Source organism: Bombina bombina, chromosome 8 (assembly GCF_027579735.1).
Source record: "Bombina bombina isolate aBomBom1 chromosome 8, aBomBom1.pri, whole genome shotgun sequence".
In the NCBI taxonomy this organism is placed as follows: domain Eukaryota; kingdom Metazoa; phylum Chordata; class Amphibia; order Anura; family Bombinatoridae; genus Bombina; species Bombina bombina.
In genome coordinates, this window is record NC_069506.1 from 277,813,123 (window position 1) to 277,835,699 (window position 22,577).

Here is a 22,577-nt window from a genome sequence, read left to right on the forward strand (position 1 = left end):
GGCCCACACTAGGCCAAAACGTATGTCTGGGGTTTTGCCGTTTCTCTTGTTCAGAGAGGGATTGCCTGGTATTTTGGGGCTGGACTGTACTGTTAAGTCAGGATCAGACTGATATGCTACAGGAAAGTTCTTCTCTGTGAAAGGCACATGGTTGAGCAAAAAGAGGCTGTTTCTTGGTTGGTAACTAGCCATAGAACAAGCTATTATGCTATTGTTTGTTCCCAGATTGAGATCTTCTCTCTTTTTATTTATGTATTAATAATACTCAGGGAATATGTAACCAGTGTTAAATAGATAGATCTATAGTGACTGCTCAATGAGCTGCTGCAGTAAGTTCTAATTTGAGCATCCGGTATACAAATGTTCCCACTTCAGTAATTTAAGAAAATAAATATAGTTTCTGTTATATATTAACAATGCTCAGGAAATATGCTCTCTCCCATTAATCTGCGTTAGCTTATACAATGTAAACACCTGTCTGCATTCATTTGCAGTATACAAAATAGTACGGAGGTTGTACGTATTCCTCCATTGCAACACTTATATACTCTGAGGTTAATAATTACTAAGTTGCGAACCTGTTTCTATATATAAAGTCACATCAGACATTACTGGATTGTCAATTAAATTAACAACCTAGACTTTAAAGTGCTAGTTTCTTTTTAATGACACGATGAGTCCACAGATCATCTTAATTACTATCAGGAATACCTATTCTGCCCTGCAAGAGGCGGCAAAGAGCCCCACAGCAAAGCTGTTAAATATCACCTCTCTTCCCTCCCAACCCAGTCATTCTCTTTGCCTATGTTAGTGCTAGGAAGTGGTAAAGTTAGGTGTTAGTTATGATTCTTCAATCAAGAGTTTATTATTTTTAAAGTGGTGCAAGAATGAGTCTTTTATAAATACTCCGCTATTAGCGCCCTCCATCATTGTCTTGTCTTTTTGTGTCTGTTTGTTTCATGTAGAAGGGGATAGCTAGAAGAGGCAGTGAGTTTATTATTTGTTCAGCGCTACACTTTTTTCTTTACTTTAAACAAATGTCTAGTTGCCTTGGCCTCTTTATCTGTGGTCAGATTTTCTTTCTCAAGGTCCTTTCTTACAGCCAGATCTAACATTTCTAAACTTGATGGCATGGAAATTGAATGCTTAGTTCTGAGACAGAGGTTTCTAATACTCTGTGATTGAAACTCTGATTCAGACTCGTAAGCCTGTTTCTAGGAAGATTTATTACAAGGTTTGGAAAATTTTCATTTAGCACAAAAAGACTGTTGAGAAAAACTATGCGCTGGTTAAAGATCAAGCTACACATAAAAAACAGGCAATCCCAAAGCCTGAAGGATTAATAGTACAAAAGGAAAAAATGGGTATATGTGAGCGCCTAATGTGTAAGACACTAATGGCTAAAGATCTTTTAAATGGCCACCCTCTTACTAGAGGTTGTTCTTAAAAAATATTAACTGTATCATAAGAAGCAGCAATATATTTGTCCAATATAAATAATGGTTAATAATTCATCACAGAAAACTGCTCAAAACAAATAATTATTTTATTGTTTAAATCTTATTTTTCATAAAAACAAATTCAATAAGAATCAAATTAGTTTATTATTAATACTATAGCATAACTAGATTGTGTCTATCTATATTGGTACCAATAAAAATGTATTTATATCTTATAAACAATAGTAATATTTTCACCTATATCACACTCAAAAGCTAAAAAAGTTAAGAAAAATTGTTTAAAAAGCAAACGTTATGACAATTGTTTCATAGGAACATCAATATATACGTTTCTAAATGCTGTCAAAAACGATGTCCTAGGTATTCATAAAAAGTTTTAGTTTGCATGAAACATAGATCTATACACAAAAGTCCTTATTGTTAGAACTCTGACAATGTCTATGTTAATATTCAGATATAGGGGCCCATTTAACGAGCTCTGTAGGGAGTTTGTGGGCCCGTGTTTCTGGCGAGTCTTCAGACTCGCCAGAAACACAAGTTATGGAGCTGCGGTCTAAAGACCGCTGCTCCATAACCCTGTCCGCCTGCTCTGAGCAGGCGGACAGAAATCGCCAGAAATCAACCCGATCAAGTACGATCGGGTTGATTGACTCCCCCCTGCTGGCGGCCGCAAATCAGCAGGGGGTGTCGTTGCACCCGCAGCTCTTGTGAGCTGCTGGTGCAATGCTGAATACGGAGAGCGTATTGCTCTCTGCATTCAGCGAGGTCTTGCAGACCTGATCCGCAGTGTCGGATCAGGTCCACAAGACCTTTCTTAAATAGGGGCCATAGAGTCTAGAACACGTCTGTTCTGTAAATAGCCAAAGTACACCGCCAAACACTTTGGCTATTTACAGAACAGACGTGTTCTAGTCTCTATATCTGAATATTAACATAGACATTGTCAGAGTTCTAACAATAAGGACTTTTGTGTATAGATCTATGTTTCATGCAAACTAAAACTTTTTATGAATACCTAGGACATCGTTTTTGACAGCATTTAGAAACATTGTATATATTGATGTTCATATGAAACAATTGTCATAACGTTTGTTTTCTTTTACAAGATATGACGAGTCCACTGATTTCATCCTTACTTATGGGATATCGCCTCCTGGTCAGCAGGAGGAGGCAAAGAGCACCACAGCAGAGCTATATATATAGCTCCTCCCTTCCCTCCCACCCCAGTCATTCTCTTTGCCTGTGTTAGTGATAGGAAGAGGTAAAGTTAGGTGTTAGTTTAGATTCTTCAATCAAGAGTTTATTATTTTTAAATGGTACCAGTGTGTACTATTTCTTCTCAGGGCTAGAGCTACTGGCTTTTAAGCAATGGACTAGGGAGACTTTCAGTTTTTCAAGCGACTCCCATATTGTTTGCTGCCCTGCTAATGGTCTTAGCAGATATTATCTAAGACCCTTTTTGCCCGCACAGATCTGCTGGAGGTGAGGAAAACATCTTCATTGTGTGGGACAGCCTCATACTGCGTTCAGTATCAAGGTATGTACAGTCATTTGCTTCTGGGGGGACTGTAGTATCTCAGAACAGACTGGCACTTATTCCCTATACCGGGAAGGGGTAATCAGTTTGCACAGGGTAAGATTGTGTGCATGGGTATCCCCTCTTTATTAGGTGAAGTTCAGCAGTGCTATCTGGGACCTAATAAGGGTTGATTCAGGTGGATGTATTTAGAAGGGCTCCGGTGTTGACGCTGGGAGACTAAGTGTCCTATCATTTAATGATCTAATGGTGGACAGACTGTGTTTTGAGGGGTGCATTGGCAACTTTTAACTTGTTGATAATACAGTGATAAAAGACATTTTTTATTCCCATGCGGTTCGTATTATGGCCAGGGAATTAATTCCGCCCCCTAATGGGCGGGGCTTAGCAGTTTCGCGCGCTTGGTCGTGCACTTGCCATCCGGATCCTGACTGTTGAGAGAGAGAGAGAGCTTCAGGGCTCCGGTGTTACCTAAAACAGCTTGTGTTTGCAATCCCACAAGCGGTTTTAGGAGTGCCGTTCACGGAGGTCTATTCAGTGACTTGTGGGGACAGGTAGGCGTCGCAGCAGAGCTGTGGCGAGGTGCAAGTGGTTAATTTAGTCTTTAAGCCTTTATACATAATTTGACTGTTCAGAATACAGGACAAACTTTTAAAGGTCTTATGGTGTGTCCCTGTTATTGCAGGTTTATTGCAGAGCAGCAAAAACCTTTGCGGTTTTTAATCTTTAAAGGTACAGTACATTGTTTTCAACAAAATTCCTAAAAGGGTTTGTTTTTGTTTTTAATCACATTTAAAATGACCAATATTGCTATTGCTGGTTTGTGTTTGTCATGGCTGACCTTCTGGAAGGTACATGCTCTATGTGTTTAGATGCCAATGTGGAACCCCCTATTACTTTTTGTCCCTCATGTACTGAGAGGGCTTTACAGTTTAAAGAACAAATTTTCTTTAATGCAAATGTATCTAAGGATGTTTCTCAGCCTGATGAGATTCAGGGTATGCCGCATCTTTCTCTCCAAGCGTCACAACCTTTAATGCCCGCTCAAGCAACGCCGTGTTCTTCAACTGCGTCCACTTCATTCACTCTGCAGGATATGGCTGCAGTTATGTCATCCACTCTTACAGAAGTTTTATCTAAGTTGCCAGTGTTACAAGGCAAACCTTTACCCCAGACAGATTCGGAAGTGATGTCTTTCAGGTTTAAGCTTGAACACCTCCATCTGTTACTACGGGAGATTTTGATGACTCTGGACGACTGTGACTCTATTGTGGTCCCTCCAGAGAAATTGTGTAAGATGGACAGATACTTGGAGGTCCCTTCTTATTCTGATGTTTTTCCGGTTCCTAAGAGAATTTCGGAAATTATTGCTAGGGAATGGGAAAGACTGGGTATCCCTTTCTCCCCTTCCCCTATGTTTAAGAAGATGTACCCTATAGCTGACACCGTGCAGGATTCTTGGCAGACGATCCCTAAGGTGGAGGGAGCTATCTCTACCCTGGCTAAGCATACGACTATTCCTATAGAGGACTGTTGTGCTTTAAAAGACCCCATGGATAAGAAGTTGGAGGGTCTTCTCAAAAAACTTTGTTCATCAAGGGTTTCTTTTGCAACCGACGGCCTGCATTGTAACAGTCACAACTGCGGCCGCTTTTTGGTTTGACGCTCTAGAAGAGTCCCTTAGGACTGAGACTTCTTTAGAGGAAATACAGGATAGAATTAAGGCCCTTAGGCTGGCTAATTCTTTTAATACGGATGCTTCTTTTCAGATCGCCAAATTGTCGGCTAAAAATGCAGGATTCGCCATCTTAGCACAAAGAGCTTTATGGTTAAAGTCTTGGTCTGCGGATATATCCTCAAAATCTAAGCTATTGGCTATTCCCTTCAAGGGAAAGACCCTGTTCGGGCCGGACTTGAAGGAGATAATTTCTGATATTACGGGAGGTAAAGGTCACCTTCTCCCTCAAGATAAAACATCTAAGCAAAGGGGACGACAGAGTAATTTTCGTTCCTTTTAGAAACTTCAAGGGAATCCCCTCTTCCTCTTCCACTAAACAGGAAGGGAATTTTTCTCAAGCCAAGTCCACCTGGAGACCCAACCAGACTTGGAACAAGGGTAAACAACCCAAGAAGTCTGCTGCTGCTACCAAGACATCATGAAGGGGCGGCCCCCAATCCGGGACCGGATCTGGTAGGGGCAGACTTTCTTTGTTCAGGCTTGGATCAGAGACGTTCAGGATCCCTGGCCCCTAGAAATCGTGTCTCAGGGGTATCAGTTGGAGTTCAAAAATTCCTTCCCCAGAGGAAGGTTCCTTCTTTCACGATTATCTGTCAACCAGATAAAAAGAGAAGCGTTCTTACACTGTGTAGGAGATCTATCCCTCATGGGAGTAATATGCCCCGTTCCAATTCAGGAACAGGGGCAGGGGTTTTATTCAAATCTATTTGTAGTTCCCAAAAAAGAGGGAACGTTTCGACCCATTTTAGATCTCAAAAGTCTAAACAAGTTTCTCAGAGTTCCATTCTCTGAGAAATCGGACAATTCTTCCGTTGATCCAGGAGGGACAATATATGATTACTGTGGATCTAAAGGATGCATATGTTCATATCCCTATACACATGGATCATCACAAGTTCCTAAGGTTTGCCTTCCTGGACAAACATTTTCAATTTGTGGCTCTTCCTTTTGGTCTGGCCACAGCACCCAGAATTTTCACAAAGGTTCTGGGTTCTCTTCTAGCGGTTCTCAAGCTGCGGGGCATTGCAGTGGCGCCTTATCTGGACGACATTCTGATCCAGGCGTCGTCTTATCAACTAACAAAGTCTCATACCGACATTGTCCTGTCCTTTCTGAGGACTCACGGGTATAAGGTGAATCTAGAAAAGAGTTCACTAATTCCGCAGACAAAGGTTCCTTTTCTGGAAACTCTAATCGACTCTCTATCCATGAGAGTCTTTTTGACAGAAGTCAGAAAGTTAAAGATTCTGAATACATGCCGTTCCCTTCAGTCCAATCCTCGGCTGTCAGTGGCTCAGTGCATGGAGGGAATTGGATTGATGGTGGCAGCAATGGACATCATTCCGTTCGCTCGTTTTCATCTCAGACCTCTACAACTGAGCATGCTCAGACAATGGAATGGAGATTATGCAAATTTGTCTCCTCAAATAGATCTGGATCAGGAGACAAGGAATTCTCTTCTTTGGTAGTTGTCGCCGGATCATCTTTCCCAAGGGACGTGCTTCCGCAGGCCCTCATGGGTGATAGTGACAACGGACGCCAGCCTGATAGGATGGGATGCAGTCTGGTACTCCCTGAAGGCTCAGGGTGTATGGACTCGGTCGGAGTCTCTACTTCCCATCAATATTCTGGAGCAGAGGGCAATATTCAATGCGCTTCAGGCTTGGCCTCAGTTGGCTTCGGCCAAATTCATCAAATTCCAGTCGGACAACATCACGACTGTGGCTTACATCAATCATCAGGGAGGAACAAGGAGTTCCTTAGCGATGACAGAAGTATCCAAGATAATTCAGTGGGCGGAAGCTCACTCTTGTTATCTGTCAGCAATCTACATCCCAGGAGTGGACAACTGGGAGGCGGATTTTTTGAGCAGACAGATGTTTCATCCGAGGGAATGGGAACTCCATCCGGAGGTCTTTGCCAGCCTGATTCTCAAATGGGACAGACCGGAGCTGGATCTTATGGCGTCTCGTCAGAATGCCAAGCTCCCGAGGTACGGATCCAGGTCCAGGGATACTCAGGCCGAACTGATAGATGCCTTGGCAGTGCCTTGGTTGTTCAATCTAGCTTATGTGTTCCCTCCGTTTGCTCTCCTTCCCCAGGGGGTTGCTCGAGTCAAACAGGAGAGGGCTTCGGTGATTCTCATAGCTCCTGCGTGGCCTAGCAGGACTTGGTATGCCGATCTGGTGGACATGTCATCTCTGCCACCGTGGAAGCTTCCATTGAAGCAAGATCTTCTCATTCAGGGACCCTTCCATCATCCAAATCTAATTTCTCTGCAACTGACTGTTTCGAGATTGAACGCTTGATTTTATCTAAGCAAGGGTTCTCTGATTCGGTCATTGAAACCTTGATTCAGGCACGTAAGCCTGTTACTAGAAAGATTTACCATAAGATATGGCGTAAATATCTTTATTGGTGCGAATCCAAGGGCTACTCATGGAGTAAGGATAGGATTCCTAGGATTTTATCTTTTCTCCAAGAAGGATTGGAGAAAGGGTTGTCAGCAAGTTCCTTAAAGGGACAGATTTATGCGTTATCTATATTGTTACACAAGCGTCTGGCAGATGTCCCAGATGTTCAGTCCTTTTGTCAGGCTCTGACTAGAATCAGGCCTGTGTTTAGACCGATTGCTCCTCCTTGGAGTTTGAATTTAGTTCTTAATGTTCTTCAAGGGGTTCCGTTTGAACCTATGCATTCCATAGATATTAAGTTATTATCGTGGAAAGTTTTATTTTTGGTTGCTATTTCTTCTGCTCGCAGAGTTTCTAAGCTTGCGGCATTGCAATGTGATTCTCCTTATCTTGTTTTTCATTCTGATAAGGTAGTGTTGCGTACCAAACCTAGTTTTCTTCCTAAGGTTGTTTCCAACAAAAATATTAATCAGGAAATTATTGTTCCTTCATTGTGTCCTAATACTTCTTCTACAAAGGAGCGTCTGCTACATAACTTGGCCCTGGTCCGTGCCCTGAAATTTTACTTGCAGGCGACTAAATAATTTCGTCAATAATCTTCATTATTTGTGGTCTTTTCCGGGAAACGTAGGGGTCAGAAAGCTACAGCTACCTCTCTTTCTTTCTGGCTGAAGAGTATCATCCGTTTTGCATATGAGACTGCTGGACAGCAGCCTCCTGAACGAATTACAGCTCATTCTACTAGGGCAGTGGCTTCCTCATGGGCATTTAAAAATTATGCTTCTGTTGAACAGATTTGCAAGGCTGCAACTTGGTCGTCTCTTCACACTTTTTCCAAATTTGATACTTTTGCCTCGCCTGAGGCTGTTTTTTGGGAGAAAGGTTCTTCAAGCAGTGGTGCCTTCCGTTTAGGTTCCTGTCTTGTCCCTCCCTTTCATCCGTGTCCTATAGCTTTGGTTTTGTATCCCATAAGTAAGGATCTTGTAAAAGAAAAGGAAATTTATGCTTACCTGATAAATTTGTTTCTTTTACGATATGACGAGTCCACGGCCCACCCTGTCATTTCTAAGACAAGTCTTTATTTTTGTTAAACTTCAGCCACCTCTGCTCCTTGGCTTTTCCTTTCTCTTCCTAACTTCGGTCGAATGAGTGGAGTGGGAGGGAAGGGAGGAGCTATATATACAGCTCTACTGTGGTGCTCTTTGCATCCTCCTGTTGACCAGGAGGCGATATCCCATAAGTAAGGATGAAATCCGTGGACTTGTCATATAGTAAAAGAAACAAATTTATCAGGTAAGCATAAATTTCCTTTTTTAAACAATGTTTCTTAACTTTTTTAGCTTTTGAGTGTGATATAGGTGAAAATATTACTATTGTTTATAAGATATAAATACATTTTTATTGGTACCAATATAGATAGACACACAATCTAGTTATGCTATATTTTTAATAATAAACTAATTTGATTCTTATTGAATTTGTTTTTATGAAAAATAAGATTTAAAGAATAAAATAATTATTTGTTTTGAGCAGTTTTCTGTGATGAATTATTAACCATTATTTATATGGGACAAATATATTGCTGCTTCTTATGATACAACAGTTAATATTTTTATATTCTAGTAAGAGGGTGGCCATTTAAAAGATCTTTAGCCATTTGTGTCTTACACATTAGGCGCTCACATATACCCATTTTTCCTTTTGGAAAATTTTCATTTCCTGGTGTATAAATCAGGGGTTTTCCTGGCATTCTATTAGAATTCCTAGGATTCTTCAGTTTTTGCATGATGGTTTAGATTAACGGTTTTTCTTCCAGTTCCCTGAAAGGACAGATTTCTGCTCTTTCAGTTTTATTCCACAGAAAGATTTCTAGTCTTCCTGATGTTTGTTTTGTTCAGACTCTGGTCCGAATTAAACCTGTTATCAAGCCTATTTCTCCTCCTTGGAATCTTAACTTAATGTTAAGGGTTTTGCAGGCTCCTCATTCTGAGCATGTGCATAAATTGGATATTAAACTACTTTTGTTGAAAATGTTGTTTCTCTTGGCCATATATTCCGCTAGAAGAGTTTCTGAATTATCTGCTCTTTCTTGTGAGTCTCCTTATCTGATTTTTCATTAGGAAAAGGATGTTTTATGGACATCATTTAATTTTGTGCCTAATGTCGTTTATTCAGACAACTTAGGTAGAGAGATTGTTGTTCCCTCTGTGTCCTAAACCTAAGAATGCTTCTGAAAGATCTTTGCATTCTCTGGATGTTGTTAGGGCATTGAAATATTATGTTGGTGCTACTAAGGATTTCAGACAAACCTCTAGCTTGTTTGTTCTCTGGGCCTAGGAAAAGTCAGAAAGCCTCTGCTATTTCTTTAGCCTCTTGGTTGAAACATTTGATTCACAAGGCTTATTTGGAGGCAGGTCAGCCTCCGCCACAGTGGATTACTGCTAATTCTACTAGGTCAGTTGCCACTTCTTGGGCTTTTAAAAATGAGGCTTCAGTTGCAAGGGAGCTACTTGGTCTTCTTTGCATACTTTTACTAAATTCTACCATTTTTATGTTTTTGCTTCCTCTGAAGCAGCTTTTGGTAGAAAGGTTCTTCAGGCAGTTGTGGCAGTTTTATTATTAAATTTATTATCTCAGTGTTTTTAATCCCTACCCTTATGTTATTATTCGTGGACTCCACAGCTTGCGTATTAGTTCCCAGAAGAAATGCATCATGGACTCTCCACCTGTATGAAAGAAAACATAATTTATACTTACCTGATAAATTCACCCTTTGTTTTTTTCTAAGGGGTTGAATTTTTTGAGCACACTTTTTTTTTTTTTGCTCCTTTTATGGCTCTTCATCCTTTTTCTTATCTCACTTGCTTGGCTGTACGTTAGACTGAGGTATGTGTGAGGCAGGAGGGGTCTTATAAAGGTCTGGGGGTTTGGGAATCTGCCTCCACCTAGTGGTAGAGAAGAGTAATTCCCATGTGTAATGGATGGTGGACTCTCACCACCATGAAAGAAATGAATTTATTAGGTAAGTATAAATTATTCCATTCTTCACTGCTTCTAAATAAAGCATACTGCTATGAGCATGATCTGTGGGCTTTTTTTGCGAGTTCCCATTACTAGTGCAAATGACAATAAACATAAATCAAATTTAATGACATTTCCATATTTTTACATTGAAATATTTGTATTGATTTTTTTCAAGAAGTTGTACAAAACATGGTCGTAGCATTTCTTTCATAATTAAAATAAGTTGTATTCTGTCATCTCGTGGCATATTCCAAACCTATAGCTGATACATTCAATATTTATTTATTTATATAATATTTTACCAGGAAGGATACATTGAGATTTCTCTCATTTTCAAGTATGTCCTGGGCCCACAAAACATTGCATTGATACAATAGGGTACAATAAAATACAAAAACAATTGCCTAGATTACGAGTCTTGCGTTATGAGGGGTGCAGTGCTAATTTGCAGTTTATTGTCACTGCTCACTTACCTGCAGCGCTGGTATTACGGGTTTTATCAACCCGGCGTTAACAGGCAAGAAGTGAGCATAGAGCAAAATTGTGCTCCATACCGCACTCCAATACCAACGCTGCTTAAGTGAGCGGTGAGCTGGTTATACGTGCTCGTGCACGATTTCCCCATAGACATCAATGCGGAGAGCCGGCTGAGAAAAAGTCTAACACCTGCAAAAAAGCAGCGTAAAACTCAGTAACGCAGCATCATTGATTCCTATGGGGAAATACATTTTATGTTTACACCTAACATGAACCCCGAGTCTAAACACCCCTAATCTTTCACTTATTAACCCCTAATCTGCCGCCCCCGATATCGCCGACACCTACATTATGCTTATTAACCCCTAATCTACCGCTCCGAACATCGCCGCCACCTACATTATATTTATTAACCCCTAATCTGCTGCCCCTAACATCGCCACCACCTACCTACATTTATTAACCCCTAATCTGCCGTCCCGAACGTAGCCGCCACTATTCTAAATTTATTAACCCCTAAATCTAAGTCTAGCCCTAACACCCCCTAACAAATATAATTAAAATAAATCTAAATAAAATTCCTATCATTACCTAAATTATTTCTATTTAAAACTAAATACTTACCTATAAAATAAACCCTAAGCTAGCTACAATATAACTAATAGTTACATTGTATCTATCTTAGGGTTTATTTTTATTTTACAGGCAAGTTTGTATTTATTTTAGCTAGGTAGAATAGTTACTAAATAGTTATTAACTATTTACTAACTACCTAGCTAAAATAAATACAAATTTACCTGTAAAATAAAACCTAACCTAAGTTACACTAACACCTAACACTACACTACAATTAAATAACTTAAATACAATTAAATACAATTAGCTAAATTACAAAAACAAACAAACACTAAATTACAGAAAATAAAAAACAAATTACAAGATATTTAAACTAATTACACCTAATCTAAGAGCCCTATCAAAATAAAAAAGCCCCCCAAAATAAAACAAAAACCCTAGCCTAAACTAAACTATCAATAGCCCTTAAAAGGGCCTTTTGCGGGGAATTGCCCCAAAGAAATCAGCTCTTTTACCTGAAAAAGAAATACAAACAACCCCCCAACAGTAAAACTCACCACCCACCCAAAACCTAAGCCCTCATTGCCCTGAAAAGGGCATTTGGATGGGCATTGCCCTTAAAAGGACATTTAGCTCTATTGTGGCCCAAAGCCCTAACCTAAAAATAAAAACCACCCAATACACCCTTAAAAAATCCTAACACTAACCCCCGAAGATTCACTTACCGGGAGAAGTCTTCATCCAAGCGGCAAGATGTCCTCAACAAAGCCGGCAGAAGTGGTCCTCCAGACGGGCAGAAGTGGTCCTTCAGACGGGCAAAAGTCTTCACCCAGATGGCATCTATCTTCATCCTTCCGACACGGAGCGGCTCCATCTTCCAAGACATCCGGCGTGGAGCATCCTCTTCTTCCGACGTCTTCTTGCTGAATGAAGGTACCTTTAATTGACGTCATCAAAGATGGGGTCCCTTAGATTCCGATTGGCTGATAGAATTCTATCAGCCAATTGGAATTAAGGTTGAAAAAATCCTATTGGCTGATGCAATCAGCCAATAGGATTGAACTTCAATCCTATTGGCTGATCCAATCAGCCAATAGGATTGAGCTTGCATTCTATTAGCTGTTCCAATCAGCCAATAGAATGCAAACTCAATCCTATTAGCTGATTGGATCAGCCAATAGGATTGAAGTTCAATCCTATTGGCTGATTGCATCAGCCAATAGGATTTTTTCAACCTTAATTCCGATTGGCTGATAGAATTCTATCAGCCAATCAGAATCTAAAGGACGCCATCTTGGATGACGTCACTTAAAGGTACCTTCATTCAGCAAGAAGACATCGGAAGAAGAGGATGCTCTGCGCTGGATGTCTTGAAGATGGAGCCGCTCCACGTCGGAAAGGATGAAGATAGAAGATGCCATCTGGGTGAAGACTTCTGCCCGTCTGGAGGAGCACTTCTGCCCGTCTGGAGGACCACTTCTGCCGGCTTCTTGGAGGACATCTTGCCGCTTGGATGAAGACTTCTCCCGGTAAGTGAATCTTCGGGGGTTAGTAATAGGATTTTTTAAGGGTGTATTGGGTGGGTTTTATTTTTAGGTTAGGGCTTTGGGCAGCAATAGAGCTAAATGCCCTTTTAAGGGCAATACCCATCCAAATGCCCTTTTCAGGGCAATGGGGAGGTTAGTTTTTTTTAGTTAGGCTTTTATTTGGGGGGTTGGTTGTGTGGGTGGTGGGTTTTACTATTGGGGGGGTTGTTTGTATTTTTTTTTCAGGTAAAAGAGCTGATTTCTTTGGGGCAATGCCCCGCAAAAGGCCCTTTTACGGGCTATTGATTTGTTTAGTTTAGGCTAGGGTTTTTTTTTGGGGGGGGAGCTTTTTATTTTGATAGGGCTCTTAGATTAGGTGTAATTAGTTTAAATATCTTGTAAGTTGTTTTTTATTTTCTGTAATTTAGTGGTTTTTTTTGTAATTTAGCTAATTGTATTTAATTTATTTAATTGTATTTAATTTAGGTAAGTTATTTACTTGTAGTATAGTGTTATGTGTTAGTGTAACTTAGGTTAGGTTTTATTTTACAGGTAAATTTGTATTTATTTTAGCTAGGTAGTTAGTAAATAGTTAATAACTATTTAGTAACTATTCTACCTAGTTAAAATAAATATAAACTTGCCTGTAAAATAAAAATAAACCCTAAGCTAGATACAATGTAACTATTAGTTATATTGTAGCTATTTTAGGGTTAATTTTATAGGTAAGTATTTAGTTTTAAATAGGAATAATTTAGGTAATGATAGGAATTTTATTTAGATTTATTTTAATTATATTCAAGTTAGGGTGTTTTAGGGTTATGGTTAGACTTAGGTTTAAAGGGTTAATACATTTTGAATAGTGGCGGCGACGTTGGGGACAGCAGATTAGGGGTTAATAAGTATGTAGGTGGCAGCGATGTTAGGGGCGGCAGATTAGGGGTTAATAATATTTAGTGTTTGCGAGGCGGTTTAGGGGTTAATATGTTTATTATAGTGGCGACAATGTCCGGAGCGGCAGATTAGGGGTTAATATTTTTATTATGGTGTTTGTGATGCGGGAGGGCCTCGGTTTAGGGGTTAATAGGTAGTTTATGGGTGTTAGTGTACTTTTTAGCACTTTAGTTATGAGTTTTATGCTACAGCTTTGTAGCATAAAACTCATAACTACTGACTTTAAAATGCGTTAGGAATCTTGGCAGTAGAGGGTGTACCGCTCACTTTTTGGCCTCCCAGGACAAACGCGTAATATGGAGGTCCCATAGAAAAAAGCCTTTTACGAAATTTATGTAAGTTGGTTTGCGGTAAGGCCAAAAAAGTGTGCAGTACACCTATACCTGCAAGCAGCGGGTGTAAAAAAAAAGCAGCCTTAGGACCTGTTAACGCTGCATTTTCATCTTCCCGCAAGACTCGTAATCTAGCTGAATATTAATAAACAATATGTACAAAATGTAACATAGAACAGGTATAAAATATATAATCAGCCATGACAGGTGCATTCTGTTTTAAGATATGTAGAGAGGGATTTTTTAAAGGATTTTAGGCTTGGGTAAGGTTTGAAAGTGTGCAGGAGGTCGTTCCATAATTGTGGTGCTCTGTAGGAAAAGGAGGATCAAGCTGTTTTCTTTTTGTATTGAGGCAAGCTAAATAATGTGCTGGAGGTGGGAATAGCCGGGAGAGCATTCTGCTCAGGTAGGGTGGGAGCTTCCTAGAAAAGCTCTTAAACACAAGGCTGGAAAGATGGAAGGTGCATCTTGATTCCAGCGACAGCCAGTTTAGTTCTTTTAGCATGTCACAATGGTGGCTCCTGTAGTTACATTGTAGCACAAAGTGGCAGAACGATTTATACAATGTATTAGGTTTATTAAGGTGAGTTTGAGGTGCAGGTGCATATACTACATCCCCATAATCAATGATTAGCATCAGCATTTGCTGTACAATCTTTTCCTTTACTGTAGGGCTTAGGCAGGATTTGTTTCTGTACAGGGTACCTAGTTTTGGATAAAGTTTAGATGCAAGTTTTTCTATGTGGAGGCCAAAAGATAGATTGGGGTCTTACAACATACCCAAGTATTTGAAAGAGTGGACAGCGGTCAGTGTGCCATTTGATTTTGTTTTAATGTGTAGATGGGAATTTTGTAGTTTGTGTAATTTAGGTACCGTTCCAAAGATCATTGTGACAGTTTTGTCAGTGTTTAGGAAGATTTTGTTTTTTGAGATCCACTTTTCTACCTCTGTGAACTGGTCTTGGAGCACTGCCTCAAGCTGCGGTAGATCAGATTTGCTTGCATAGATTACTGTGTTGTCTGCGTACATGTGTACAGTTGAGGATTTGCAGACATTAGGCAGATCATTTATAAATAATGTGAATAGTAGGGGACCGAGAATGGAACCTTGGGGAACACCACACGTGACTGGGAGAGGGAGGGAGTCGTTGTAAGAAATGGAGACATATTGTGATCGATCCAATACATATGATCGAAACCAGGTTAGCAGACGATCACCAATACCTGAGTTTTTTAGTTTGAGCAGTAGAATGTTGTGGTCTACTGTGTCAAAGGCCTTTGCAAAATCAAGGAGAAAAGCTCCAGTTAGGTCTTCTTGTTCCATGCCAGTTTAGATGTTGTTGCAAACTTTTAGGAGGGCAGTTGTAGTAGAGTGATTCTGGCAAAAACCTGATTGATCAGATTGTTGGTAATACTCACATAGTTGCGTATGGACGCATTTTTCTAAGATTTTTGACAATACTGAGAGCAATGATATAGGGTGTGGTTATGGCTTTTAATGTTTATGCGAGTTGGGGAGTTGCTTAATTGCGTTAGCTGCAAATTCTTAAACAGCGAGCAAGAACTATTATTTTTAGAATTCAGCCAATCAATAGTAAAAATTTCACTTTTTGGGTTTTGCACTATGGTTTCACTAAGGAGATGGGCTATGTCAGAAAGGGAATGCACAGGGGAGCTAGGTGGGTGGTAGATTCCTGCAACAATGATTGATTTACTGCACAGGATCTCAATTGTGCCAGAAAGGAAATCAAAGGTGGCAGGAGAGCTAAATTTTTGTAAGGGGGTGTACTTTATGGAATTGTCAACATAAATTACAATGCCGCCTCCTCTTTTTGCTCTGTCATTTTTATGGCATGAATTCCCATGTATTGCAATGGCAGTCAGGTATTTTTGCCGTTAGCCACGATTCAGAGATCACATTGATTTTGGACTTGTAATTTGAACACCATGCTTGCAGTGCATCAATTTTTGGTAAGTAAGCTGCGGATATTACAGTGCACAAAGGAGAGGCCTTTTTTAGCTGGAAGGCTAGGAATGGAATTTGTTGGGGGACCAGACTTAGACTCTACATCATTTGCAAGGGCAAGTAGCATAAGGAATAGTAATTTGGACATAATTTCTTTTGGCCATATAATGAATGGGATACTATAATTTTGTGAGGTGGGGGTAGGAGGGTTATTTTTTATAACTCTCCACCAGCACTAAGCAGATAAGTTACAGCGCAGGCCATAGGGTATGATAATTTGTTTTCCAGTTTGAGGTGTGTGCTTATGGCAGTAGTGATGTGAACAAAATTTGGGAGGGTGCATCTATGGACATTTGAGCTAAGAGTCATTCAAGCAAAAACAAGGGAAATATAAACTATTACAGAGATAAGACAGAGGTATCCATGTAGGGAAATAAAACCATTAAACAAATAACAAGAAAGATATATGGGCCTGAGCTGGTTAAACTAACTTTTAACATAACGGACAGACATAAAGGTGATAAAATGTGCAATGTGCTAGATGTATACAAAGTATGACTAGCACAGGCTGTAGTTACAAAGTCATGGAAATATATACATTTAAAGTAAGAAAATAAAAATAATAACCACTAAATATAAAAACACACACAACAGAAATAACAGGGTAGGTAAAATATAATGAAATAACTGTCTTCCAGAAGGCTACCTGGTTGTAGAGGGCAGTGGAACAGCTGAGTGGAGGTCTGTGTAATGCTTTCAAGTCTGGGGCAGGATATATTTTGAATCAGGCTGTTTGCAGAGGGCAGTGGAACAGCTGAGTGGAGGTCTGTGTGATGCTTACAAGTCTGGGGCAGGATATATTTTGAATCAGGCTGTTTGCAGAGGGCAGTGGAACAGCTGAGTGGAGGTCTGTGTAATGCTTGCAAGTCTGGGGCAGGATATATTTTAATCAGGCTGTTTGTAGAGGGCAGTGGAACAGCTGAGTGGAGGTCTGTGTAATGCTTACAAGTCTGGGGCAGGATATATTTTGAATCAGGCTGTTTGCAGAGGGCAGTGGAACAGCTGAATGGAGGTCTGTGTAATGCTTGCAAGTCTGGGGCAGGATATATTTTAAATCAGGCTGTTTGCAGAGGGCAGTGGAATAACTGAGCGGAGGTCTGTGTAATGCTTACAAGTCTGGGGCAGGATATATTTTAAATCATGCTGTTTGTAGAGGGCAGTGGAACAGCTGAATGGAGGTCTGTGTAATGCTTACAAGTCTGGGGCAGAATATATTTTAAATCAGGCTGTTTGCAGAGGGCAGTGGAATAACTGAGTGGAGGTCTGTGTGATGCTTGCAAGTCTGGGGCAGGATATATTTTGAATCAGGCTGTTTGCAGAGGGCAGTGGAACAGCTGAATGGAGGTCTGTGTAATGCTTGCAAGTCTGGGGCAGGATATATTTTGAATTAGGCTGTTTGTAGAGGGCAGTGGAACAACTGAGCGGAGGTCTGTGTAATGCTTGCAAGTCTGGGGCAGGATAAATAAAGCTAACCTGTAAGACAGTTACCAGCTCATCTGTCCATCAGACTTCACTGATAAAGAAACAAAAAGATCACTTTATTATTATACATGATTGGAAGAAAGTGTATTGATAAAACGTAACTTCACAAACTAACAAAACAAAGGCGAAAAGAATGTTCTGCTGAATACAGAAATGTGATTTAGTATTTTTAGCTGTTACTTCAGGTGAATACATTTCTGTTTATCTGTCTTTCAGGATACACCTACGTAGGAGGAATATTGTTTAGCTTTGGTGTTTACTTCTCCTTCTATCTAATCGTTCTGCTCATATCCTGTTTTGAAAAATGGAGGTAAGTTAGTTGTTTTAGCATCTCTGCCTAGTTCTATCTTTAAATCTGCATGTCTGTCTGTACTTCTGCCTGTGTATTGCCTGTCTACTAATCTATGTGTCACATTAGCCTGTATATGCGTCTGTCTGTGCTGTCACCTTTATATGCTTCTGTCTGTACATCTGTCTGTGCAGTTACTTTTATATGCTTCTGTCTGTACATCTGTCTGTGCAGTCACCTTTATATGCTTCTGTCTGTACATCTGTCTGTGCAGTCACCTTTATATGCTTCTGTCTGTGCAGTCACCTTTATATGCTTCTGTCTGTACTTCTGTCTGTGCAGTTACTTTTATTTTTATATATTTTTATTGAGGTTCTGAATAAGGCATACATGACATGTGAAAAAACAAACACAATGATAATGAAATGTAGGGAACAAATAATACAATTCTGTGCAACACCATAATACATTTCTAAAAAGAAAATGCAAAAGCATATTAATCAAGTGCTATGCCTAAAATTCTGTGTGCCCCCTAAATGACAAGAAAGGCCACTCTTGCACCTCATTCATAAACACAGGGCCATAGGAAGGGGCTATGTCTAGTGAAGAGACCACTTTTGGATCTCTAAGTGAGAGCCTCTTTTATATAAAGTTAATAGTGTCTCACATATGAATACAGAGTAGTATAATGATATAAATTAAGACTTGTGTAGATTTAGGATATTTAGTACAAGCTAGATAATGTAATTATACTGTCGTACGCTACATTATAATAAGAATAACTGTGCTGACCACCTTGGAGAAAGGGAAATGGAATAATCTCAGGACATTTTGGGACGCTTTGTGGGGCAACTTAGCATGAGCAAAAAAGACAAAGAATTTTTAATGTGACCTTAGGGAGTTATAAATTGTACCTAATTACAGAGCTTAGGGGTCTGTTGAGACAAGAGCAGTATCATTGAAATTGCGTGCGTAGACCATGCATTATCCCAAATGCTCAATAAGGCATGAAGCTAGTTTTGCAACTATGCGCATAATGCTCAACCACGGCCGTTGGCTACGCAGCACAGCGCTATGAGTTTATAATAACCACAATAAATACTATTATGAAAAATAAAACTAATGTGCATTCGGAGGCAAGACAAGAATAGGGTGAAATATCCTCTGAGAGAATCAGGCTGCGTCAGATATAATATACATTAAGGGTTTTAACAAAAGGACTTGCAAACCGAACTGTAAATGCAAATATAACTGTTAGTGTGAGTCTGTTTACACGTAGTAAGTAGCAAGTTTAACCAATTCTCATGTGGGTCCCCCTGATAGTTGCCCCACATGCACATAAAAAAGGCAAGTGTCCTGGGTCCCAAGAAAGGCTAGAGTGCAAGTGCGGCACAAGATAAACAACAACAGCTTCAGATGGCGCCACTCCGCCATCAAAGAAACCACGGACCTCCAGGATCCCATGCAAAATGAAGTGAGACCATGCAATAACTTAAGTGTATCTCCTGGAGGGGTGGTAGCAATTGTCCCGTGACTGTTCTTAATATAGCTGCCAAGGGGTGCGTGGTGCTCGGTGGACAGTTAGTAAGATTGTGCTGATGCGCCTGAGGGAACCATGCCTGCGGGTTGGATATACCAAGTTTGCTGGTTAGTGCTTAGGAGAACGGTGGTTGAAGTGACACAGGTCTGGGATATATGTGTAGAGCCCTTGAAAGCAATCTCTGATCTGTTTGCCAGCATGATTTCCTGCCGCGTTGTCGTTTCCCCGTTCTGGCATTCAGTTATTGCTCCAGGCCCATCAGAAGGAGGGCGAAGACGCCGGGGCCCCAAGGCGCCACCACCCCCACTGCCAGACGGGTCAGTTTCAGGACAGACAGGTTGTGGGAATAGGCAAATGTCGCTGTGCGTAGATGAATTATAAAGTTTGCTCTCTAAGGCAGCATGATGGCTCACTAGTAAGTTGCGCAGTTCTGCGAAGAAAGTTGAAGGAATCTCCATGTCAAACACCTATAGTCAGACGCTGAGCATGAACGTAGTAGTCGGTGTTCTAGGGATTGCTTGTAGTATCTTGTTACCTTAATACCTTGCAGGGTTTTGCGGTATTTCCCTGCTTCCTAACGACAGAAGAAAGTGATCGCTCTGCCGGGGGGTTAGATTAATAGGCCGCAACCTCTGTGTCTTACCGGGGTAGTGCAGATAGCTTCAAATCTAGAGATAGTGGTCAAATACACTGTAAGTTGATCATCTGTGCTAGTTTGGCTCAAAAAATCTGTGTAACAGGGTATATAAAAGAGGGTTTTAGGTAGATTTGTGCTGATGTTGAGGAGAGCTGATGAATATGCGACCAGTCATGGCCGCCTATCAGAATTTCCCCTGCAGTTACTTTTATATGATTCTGTCTGTACTTCTGTCTGTGCAGTTACTTTTATATGCTTCTGTCTGTACTTCTGTCTGTGCGTCTGTCTGTGCAGTCACCTTTATATGCTTCTGTCTGTCTGTGTGTTCACCTTTGAATGTTTTTGTCTGTGTGTCTTTCTGTGCAGTCACCATAGTATGCTTCTGTCTGTGCAGTTGTGTGTCTGTGCTTCTGTCGGTGCAGTTGTGTGTATGTGCTTCTGTCTGTGCAGTTGTGTGTATGTGCTTCTGTCTGTGCAGTTGTGTGTATGTGCTTCTGTTTGTGCAGTTGTGTGTATGTGCTTCTGTTGGTGCAGTTGTGTGTATGTGCTTCTGCCTGTGTACAATTCTGTCTGTGTATCTGGTTCTGCATTCACTTGTGTACAATTCTGTAGGTGTATCTGGTTCTGCATTCACATGTGTACAATTCTGTAGGTGTATCTGGTTCTACGTTCACATGTGTACAATTCTGTAGGTGTATCTGGTTCTGCCTTTGCCTGTGTACAATTCTGTCTCTGTATCTGGTTTTGCCTTCGCCGGTGTACAATTCTGTCTTTGTATCTGGTTTTGCCTTCGCCGGTGTACAATTCTGTCTTTGTATCTGGTTTTGCCTGCGCCTGTGTGCAATTCTGTGTTTCTGGTTCTGCCTTCGCATTCGCCTGTTTGTGCGTTCATCTTTGTATGCTTCTGTCTGGCCCTGTGTACAATTCTGTGCATCTGGTTCTGTATGTACCTACGTATTCTGTTACTTAAGTATTCTGTATAACCTATGTATGTACATAACTATTCTGTATTACCTGTGCATGTATGTATTCTGTTTTACCTATGTACGTACATATTGTGTATTACCTGTGCATGTATATATTCTGTATTACCTATGTATGTACGTATTCTGTATTACCTATGTATGTACGTACGTATTCTGTATTAACTATGTACGTACGTATTCTGTATTACCTATGTATGTACGTACATATTCTGTATTACCTATGTACGTACATATTCTGTATTACCTATGCACGTACATATTCTGTATTACCTATGTACGTACATATTCTGTATTACCTATGTACGTACATATTCTGTATTACCTATGCACGTACATATTCTGTATTACCTATGTACGTACATATTCTGTATTACCTATGTACGTATGTACGTACGTATTCTGTATTAGCTATGTATGTACATACGTATTCTGTATTTCCTATGTACGTACGTATTCTGTATTACCTATGTATGTACGTATTCTTTATTACCTATGTATGTACGTACGTATTCTGTATTAACTATGTACGTACGTATTCTGTATTACCTATGTATGTACGTACATATTCTGTATTACCTATGTACGTACATATTCTGTATTACCTATGCACGTACATATTCTGTATTACCTATGCACGTACATATTCTGTATTACCTATGTACGTACATATTCTGTATTACCTATGCACGTACATATTCTGTATTACCTATGCACGTACATATTCTGTATTACCTATGCACGTACATATTCTGTATTACCTATGTACGTATGTACGTACGTATTCTGTATTTCCTATGTACGTACGTATTTCTCTTGTTAAGTGTGTTCAGTCCACGGGTCATCCATTACTTATGGGATATATTCTCCTCCCCAACAGGAAGTTGCAAGAGGATCACCCAAGCAGAGCTGCTATATAGCTCCTCCCCTCACATGTCATACCCAGTCATTCTCTTGCAACCCTCAACAAAGAAGGAGGTCGCGAGAGGTGTTGGAGTTTTTACTTAACTATTCTTCAATCAAAAGTTTGTTATTTTAAATGGCACCGGAGTGTGCTGTTTTTCTATCTCAGGCAGTATTTGGAAGAAGAAACTGCCTGCGTTTTTTTTCTATGATCTTAGCAGGCGTAACTAAGATCCACTGGCTGTTCTCGACATTCTGAGGAGTGGGGTAACTTCAGAAACTGGGAATAGCATGCGGGGTCCTCCGCAAATGATGTATGTGCAGTACTTTATTTTCTGGGAATGGAATTGACTAAGAAAACACTGCTGTTACCCGTATGATGTAAGTACAGCCTTAAATGCAGTAGTAGCAACTGGTATCAGGCTGATAAATGTATGCGCAGTCGAGTTATTTTCTAGGGACTAGAATTTGACTGAGAAAATACTGTTAAAACTGAAATAATGCTTAAACCTTATCTGCAGTGGAAGCGACTGGTAGCAGGCTTAGTGATAACTTTGCATGACATTGGAAAATGTTGTTTTTAAAACGTTTACTGGCATGTTATTCGTTTTGTGAGGTACTTTGGTGATAAATCCCTTTGGGCATGATTTTTTTCCACATGGCTAATATATTTTTTCTG

The 22,577-nt window shown here is 40.2% G+C and overlaps 1 protein-coding gene across 4 annotated transcripts in view; it reads left to right on the plus strand.

The window, feature by feature from the left end:
* The window catches only part of SIDT2 (SID1 transmembrane family member 2), a 526,209-nt gene that overhangs the window by 193,697 nt on the left and 309,935 nt on the right, over positions 1 to 22,577 (plus strand). For all 4 annotated transcript variants that reach the window (XM_053691390.1, XM_053691389.1, XM_053691392.1 and 1 more), the window contains one exon: positions 17,763 to 17,856. In XM_053691390.1, the coding sequence (XP_053547365.1) occupies positions 17,763 to 17,856 (94 nt within the window). The remainder of the gene's footprint in view (positions 1 to 17,762; positions 17,857 to 22,577) is intronic.